The sequence below is a fragment of the Sminthopsis crassicaudata genome, chromosome 2 (genome assembly GCF_048593235.1).
Source record: "Sminthopsis crassicaudata isolate SCR6 chromosome 2, ASM4859323v1, whole genome shotgun sequence".
NCBI classification, from domain to species: Eukaryota; Metazoa; Chordata; class Mammalia; order Dasyuromorphia; family Dasyuridae; genus Sminthopsis; species Sminthopsis crassicaudata.
In genome coordinates, this window is record NC_133618.1 from 388,926,886 (window position 1) to 388,934,636 (window position 7,751).

Genomic DNA, 7,751 nt, shown 5'->3' on the forward strand with positions numbered 1-7,751 from the left:
TGGCCCAAATTCCTCCTTTCTCAATCCAAGTGTGAGGGAAGGAAATGCTAATGTATACACACATAGTATCCCAGCACAAAAGCATGTTCCTTTACAAGGAAATAATTTGAAGCTGAGCTCTATTCTAGAAAGGAGAGGTGATCATGCACAGAAAGGCATTATTTTCGTAGAATTAGAGATGGAAGCATTTATCTAGACCAGTCTCTCAGACAAGGAAACTTATTTACTAAAAGGTTGGGTTTTTTGTTCAGTTATTCCCAGAGGCAGCAAGTTAGTTTAGGAAGAGTTGGGATTTAGGCAAGGCACTACAGTTCAGTTCCACAGAATCCTGCTCCCAACTTCAATGATTCACTCCCTGTAGGAACTAGAATCATCTATGATCAAAAATTCCTGCTGGAATGTAAGAACTTGCCCATTTCCCAGACACCACCTTGCTACCTCCCCCAGATCCCTCAGGTCACTGTCCCATCACAGGCCCCATTTGCCAAACTGGAGGAATTAAAAGAGCAGAAAGAAACTGTGAAGAGATCCCAGATAAGGATTACAGGTATTATGCACTGGTAACTTAAAAGTTTCAGAGAGAAAGAATTAAACTTTATTAAAAGATCCCTTTGTGTTCACCATGGATTATACACTTTTGCCTTAGCTATCTAGCTGTAGTGGTAGTGTTCAGGAGAAAATAGGAAAAAAAGGTTGTTTGGGGGTTTTTTATTAGACATTATTTTTTTTTAATTTTTAAAAAAATTTTATTTACCAGATATATGTATGGGTAATTTTACAACATTGACAATTGCCAAACTTTTTGTTCTAATTTTCCCCCTCCTTCCCCTCTCCCCCACAGTTGGCAGGTTGACCAATACATGTTAAATATGTTAAAGTATAAATTAAATACAATATATGTATTTATGTCCAAACAGTTGTTTTGCTGTACAATTAGCCTGTGAAGGAAATCCAAAATGCAGGCGGACAAAAATAAGAGAGTTGGGAATTCTATGTAGTAGTTCATAGTCATCTCCCAGAGTTCTTTCGCTGGGTGTAGCTGGTTCAGTTCATTACTGCCCTATTGGAAGTGATTTGGTTCATCTCATTGTTGAAGAGGGCCATGTCCATCAGAATCGATCATCACGCAGTATTATTGTTGAAGTATACAACAATTTCCTGGTCCTGCTCATTTCATTCAGCATCAGTTCACGTCAGTCTCTCCAGGCCTTTCTGAAATCATCCTTCTTACAGAAGAATAACATTCCACAATATTCATATACCACAATTTATTCAGCCATTCTCCAATTGATGGGCATCCACTTAGTTTCCAGTTTCTGGCCACTACAAAGAGAGCTGCCACAAACATTATTGCACATACAGGTCCCTTTCCCTTCTTTAAAATCTCTTTGGGATATAAGCCCAGTAGTAACACTTCTGGGTCAAAGGGTATGCACAGTTTGACAGCTTTTTGAGCATAGACATTAAAGAATTTTAATAGTAAAAGCTGCCCTGACTTACAAAAAAAAGAAGTGCAGAAAACTATCCTCCTTTCCAAGAACTCAGGTAGTAAAGAGGCTAGTTCTAAGTGAGGTCAGGTCTAGTCTTGACCTTAACTACAGAGCATCTTCTAACTGAAAAGGAGTTTTGAGGGAAGCAGGGCAGGGGCAAGAAGGCTTAATGTCATAGTAGGAAATCAAGGCAATCTAACTACCAGGGTCCTCCAGAGGAGGCACAATTTGAAATTGACATCTGACCTGAAATATTTGACCTTGTTAAACACAAGAATTCTGTTCTAGTCCCTGTGTGCTACTGGGATATGACTTTTACCAAAAGAAGCAGGGTCTCAACTTCCCCAGCCATGAGAAAGGGTTTATTTTTGGTGGCTCCTTCAGTCCTCCAAAGTGATTGAGACCAAGGTTGGGGGGGGGGGGCAGGGGCAGGTTCGGATATGGGGTATAGGTAGAAGGTGCTAATTCTAGGAATGGAGGCTATGTGAATTTGGAAGTTCCTTGCTGAACCTTTAATATTTACTTCTTTCTCTTCTTCTGCATTTGGGCAAATTGTAGGACTGGATGCTGCAAACTGCTTAATACAATGAAATGGTCACATTTGTTTTCTTCACCTTATTGCATTGCTTTCTTCTGAGGGAAAAAGGCATCGCTGTACTACCTCTGGTCATCCTGAAGTCAGAATGAGTAATTCTTGTCCCACAGAACTCTGCTTCTAAGATTGGGCCCCATTCCAGCTACAATCAAATGCAGCCAAAGGTAGGGAGCAAGGGCCAGCAGAAGTGTACAGGGCAAGGGCTTGGAACCTGCCAAGGGTTGTTCTGTTCCAGGAAATAAATAGCCTTCCCTATCTGGGCCTCTACTATCCCTATCTGCTCTTTCAATGTGGGACATCTTCCCTTAGGCAAAGGTCATTTGGGGTTCTCCTCCTTTTGGGGTCATTATCACAGAATGTTAGTAATGGAAGGAATCTTACAGAAACCTATATAGAGAAAATTTTTCACATCCAAGGTTACATAAAATAAAGAGCTGAGCTGGAGAGTCAAACTTGAAATTTCTAAAAATAAATTAAGTATTTTTTTAGCAATCAGGAAGATTTTTTTCTGGATTCCTTTCCATCACCTGCCATTTGATTACCAAGATTCATTCATCTCTTTTCTATTCTGAACACCTCGTACTCCCCAACTGCTCTGATTTCTCTTTAATACCTGGTCCACCATGACTTCAGCTGTTTTGGTGAGACAGAACCATTTTAGGTCTTCCTTTTGTTTCTCCTTTTGGCCATCTGGAGCAAATGGAGCAGTGAAGTCCACAGTCAGTGCCTGAGAATGCTAGAACCTAGAAGAATCCTGTAGTGATAAAGCTTCCTGACTTCCTTATCCTCCTGGCTCCAGAAGCAGCCCTGGTGATAAACTGCCCATTTTAAATAAAGTCAGCTCTAATGACTCTGGTGAGAGATAAGGGTGTTAACACTTCTCTTCCAACTACCTTCATTTTCTCTATGCCCAGTCCTAGGAAAGGGACAAGGTAATCACTTATTTCCAAATTTCTATTTTTTCTCACTTTGCAACCAAACTAAATAACATGACTACTAGACTCAGCTATGAATGTTTATAGAGCAGGCTAATCTACATCAATTAAGTAAGAAAAAGAACTAGAGTTAAGATTTTTAAAAAGCTAAGAACCTTTATGTGTGAGACCTATATTTCTAGATGGCTCAAAGACAAATGATTTGGAAAATAAAAATCCCCAATGCCCCACCAAAAAATACCACCGTACAAGAAATTTTTATTTAATTGCATATGTCAGAAGCAATCAATGAACTGCCAACAGTCGTCCCTCCCGAGTCAGGCCAAAGTCCTAGTTGGAGTTGGAGCAGCTTCTCTGCTAAAACTTCCTTTCCCTTTTTCCAACTCCTTATCTCCTGCTGGTATCAAGCATATATAGGTCCCTGGAGCCTAAACTCTACCAGGTCCCATTCAAAGATAGTTCAAGGTCTAGGACAGTGGGGAATATAGGAACTGATGGGGGGGGGGGCGGAGGGAGAGAGAAAATAGTGGATCACAGAGTTGCAGAGAGGCCAGAGACGACCTCATTCTCCTCTGTAGAAGTAGGCTTCTCCTTATCAGCTTCCCCTGAAGGCAGGCTCCTCCTTTCTGCAATTAACCTTTTCACACCCACCATCCATTGACTGACCTCAGTCACATGATCCACCATCAGAGATCGATGTATGTCATCAGCTCCATCCCAGTTGTGGTTCCTGAGCTCTAGGAGAAGACAGACCCTGAGCATAATACAGTGCTTCCCTTCCACACAAAGACTGTTCCTCTGAATATTTAATAGTCACATTTCTATAGAGCTTTAAGGTTTACAAAATGTTTTCTTCGCCACAATCCTAAGAATTGGAAGTATTTTTTAGATAAGGAAATCTATTCAGAGAGGTAAGAGAACTTCCTATAGTCTGTCTAGGTTTGAGCTAGCAAGTGTCTTGATTAAGCACAATACTGATTCAATTTATTTCTACTATATCCTGCTGTCTCTCTAGTAGATTATTCCAGCCCTGCGCTGGCTCAAACCAAAGCTCTTTTGGCCAAAGAGACCTAATGGCAGAATTCAAGGGCATTTTGGGGTCCCTCAATATGGCTCACCTTGCACCAGTAGTGCCATCCTCTTCCTCACAGGAACTGACAGCTTCTCACTCTTCCAATGTCCCTGAAGCAAGGCTAAGCGCCGGCTGATGTCATCAAAGATCTGTTTCTGAGCACACAGACACTCTTTCCAAGTCAAAGCTCTAATCTGCCTTTTCATTTTCCCTTCACAACACTCCCATTCTGGTCTTTTTTTTTTTTTTTTTTAATTCCTACCACTCTATACCATCCTACAAATAAATGCCTTTCTTCCCTCTGAATTCAATTCCTCCAGAAAATTATTGTAAGGCACCTTGGACAGAACAGAAGGGTTTCTCTCTTAAGACAAAGCCAAGGCAATGTGTGAAATGTTTCACCTTAAAGAGCACATAATCAAGTACAATTCCAATAGCTGAATGGGGATAGAAGGAACAAGAGAACAATATAATTTAGGGTTGAAAGGGACCTTAGTAGTTATCTAGTACCACGTCTAGCATATCTTGTTGATGAAATCAGTCTCAGAAAGAGGTATTGTGATTTATCCAAAGTCACAATGAAGTGGGATTTTGAACACAAATACTTATTATTCCTAATCTAGTATTCTTTTTACAAAAGAATTCTTACCTCATTTTACTTCCAATTTTCTTAAACTTGTGGTTCCCAACCCCCATATGGAGTCTTGTAACTTAAGGTAGGAGTTGTGAAATTATTATCAGTAAATGTTTGATTTATACTTTTTATAAATATACCCATATGCCCGGGATCACATACAAATTTCTCAGGTAAAAAGCGATAGGCAGTCACTAGTGGAAAAAAGTTTAAGAAGCCTTGACTTATACTATGCTGCCCAGGTTTAACTTGGCACCTACCCAATCTAATTCCTTCTTTATAGAAAGTAAAGAGAATTTCATTACTACCTTTTAGGAATGGGGAGAGGGAGATTCAAGTTAAGTAAAAGGCAGTAGAGATACACAGATGTGATACAGCCATGTCCTCAAGAGAGTGGCTTGTAATCTTAGTTATTCCCCTAGCTTAACTTCCATCCTGAAACCTGGGCTCCCCAGGGCCTTACCTGTGTATGAGCCCGGCAATCCTCCAAAGCCTGTTCCAAGGGTCCCAGCACATCTTCTAGTGTGGTTTCACACGTGACTGAAGAGCTGGCAGGTTCCAACCTCGAGGGAGAAGAGTTTCCCCCAAGAGGAGGCCCTGGAGTCTTTGTCAGGAGAGGTGGAGGTCCCACTGGAGGAGCCCCAGTAAAAGGTTCTGAGGTAGGCACTGAGAAAAGGTAAGTCAATGTGCTGATAACACTACTGAGCATTGCGGCCCTGACTGGTAAGAAACCAGTGTCATTCTCTCTCTGCCCCCACTAAGTCCTTTCCTATAAGCCAGTGAATATTAATGAGAACCAATAAATATCCCTCAACTTTTCCTAGTCAATGGCCCAAGTCTAGACAGCTGGAAGGGGAGGAATAGAGAAGGAAGGAACAGGAAAATATTTCATTCAGGAGCTAAAGCTGGAACCCTGTCCATTTCTCAGTTTAAAACCCCGTAAGAACAAGAACTACTCATTAAACCAGAAACTATTTTAGGTTTAGGAAATTGGTATCAATGCCCAAAGAGAACAAACCTGAACCTAAATCATTATAACTTTTTAACAAGAACTATCCCAAATGGCAACACAAAGGGGTGTCTTCGGCGGAAAAGGAAAAAGAATCAAAGAGGCCACAACCTCCTGGATAAAAGAAACTCGGGCCATTCTCCCCTGATCACAATGGACGTTTGACCCGGACTCACAAGTGCTCACCTTTTGGAGAACCGTCCTGGGGAGCTGCAACCCGCTTAGTAAGTGGTGTCCTCTTATGACCGCTCCCTTGGGTCTGCAGCCCGTACGAGAATTGTGGGGGGTCATTCCAGCCTCTGTCCTTGTTCCCTGGAATGGAAGGCAAAAGTGGAAAAAGGGAAAGATGGAGAAAAAGCAAGAATTAAAAGCGGGGAGGGGAGGAGACGGGAAGAAAAAATTAGCAAAAAGAAATGTGAAAGCATTGAAGACAAAAACAAATGACATGATGATAAGAGAAAAGGTAGAAAAAGGAAAGAAAGGGAGAAAGAAGAGAGGAAGAAAAGGAAAAGAAGCAACAGAAGGAAAAAGGTTGGGGGGGGGAGTAGGAGGAAAATGAAGAGGGAAGGGAGGGGGGAAGGAGGTGGGGACGAAAGATAGAAGGGGAGGAGAGGGGAGTGTGGAGAAAGGGAAAGAGGAAGGGTTGAAGAGGAGAAAGGAACTGGAGGGCAGAGGGAGAGGGGAGGTCGGGTGAGAAAGCTAGAAGGGGAAAGATGGGACGGACAGCAGACGTACCCTGCACCTCAGCGTCCCGAACCACCACGTGATCTCCTGCCCCCAAGTCTTGTCAACCCCATTCCTCCCCACCTCACACCCGGCCTGCCCTCGCCTCAGTCCTCCAACCCTGGCGCTAAGAGAGGCTAAGGCTCAGAGCCCAGCTCACCCGGCTTCACGTACAGCTCCGCCATGGCCTCACTTCCGCACGGCCAACGAGGCAGTGGTGGCGTCACTTCCGGAGGCGGGCCACGCCGTGCTGCTCTGCTTCTCATTGGGCTGTCTCCAAACTTGCGCTCCGCAAGTTCCACCCGTCCGCTCGTACGGGGGCTGGCGGAGAGGCGGCTACGTTCAGAGTCTCTCCTGGAATTTGGATTAATGGTTGGCGAGCGGGGGCAGAAATTTTAAAGAGGGATGGCGGGAGCGCCGTCTCCTCGGTTCGGCTGCTCCTTTCGGAGCCAGTTGAGTTTATAAGTCAGTCAGTAAGCATTAGGAAGTGCCAAGCGCGGGGACATACATTAAAAAGAGGCGGGGCAGTCTCTGACCTCGGGTCCTCAGTCTCGGGAGATGAAGAGCAAGCCAAACAAAACAAGGTGGAGAAAAAAATTGTCAGTAACCCACAGAGGAGACCCTGGGATTGAGGAGTCGCGAGAGGCTTCCTGCAGTAGATGGGAGTTTAGATGGGACTTGAAGAAAGCAGCGGGAAGTTCCAGGCGCGGGGCTCAGCCAGAGAAAACGTCCCCTACCTGGCTGAGCTACTGGATCCAAGTGTTGGGGGAGGCGTAAAGCGTGAAGCCTGGGAAAGGTTGGGAGGGGGTGTCACGTAGTGAAAATTGTGTATCTGATCCCGGAAGTGACTGGGAGTCACTGGGGTTTTGCCGCGAGGTGTCACGGTCAGATCTGCACTTTGACGGGGACTGGGATGGATTGTGTGTGAGGACACTGACCGGGAGATCACCCGCAGGCCATCCTGATTGTGAGCTCCTCGAAGGCAGGGATTGTCTTTGCCTATTTCTGTCTCCTCAGTGCTTCATCACCATGCCTGACTCTTAATAGGCACTTACTGCTGACCGGTGGTCGGGTAATGAAGACCTGTAACAGCCTGGTAGCCCCGGCAGAGGAGGCAAAGCGTTGCGTGCCAGAGTCGTTGCAGTGACACTGCCGGGACAGGCCTTGGTAACTGACGGGCACAGGGGTCAGAGAGGACGCAGGCGGCCCGGGGACTGGGGAAGGCAGTGGTTCCCTGAATAGTTATAGTCTGAGGGAATGAAATCTGGAAAGTAATTGAGTTCACTTTGGGGG

The 7,751-nt window shown here is 44.4% G+C and overlaps 1 protein-coding gene across 3 annotated transcripts; it reads right to left on the reverse strand.

Moving 5' to 3' along the window:
• Positions 1-721: 721 nt before the first annotated feature.
• SRA1 (steroid receptor RNA activator 1) lies at positions 722-7,274 on the reverse strand. Of its 3 annotated transcripts, none has more exons than XM_074291578.1 (6): positions 6,619-7,274; positions 5,922-6,047; positions 5,190-5,392; positions 4,139-4,247; positions 3,687-3,757; positions 722-1,323 (listed from the first exon to the last, which is right to left on the reverse strand). In XM_074291578.1, exons 1-6 carry the CDS (start codon positions 6,722-6,724, stop codon positions 1,303-1,305), a joined length of 636 nt encoding a protein of 211 aa, XP_074147679.1. In that variant the 5' UTR covers positions 6,725-7,274; the 3' UTR covers positions 722-1,302. The 3 variants fall into 3 exon arrangements, with proteins under 3 accessions (XP_074147679.1, XP_074147680.1, XP_074147678.1); XM_074291579.1 differs by having other exon boundaries at positions 722-1,335; XM_074291577.1 differs by lacking the exon at positions 722-1,323 and having other exon boundaries at positions 3,261-3,757.
• Positions 7,275-7,751: the final 477 nt, after the last annotated feature.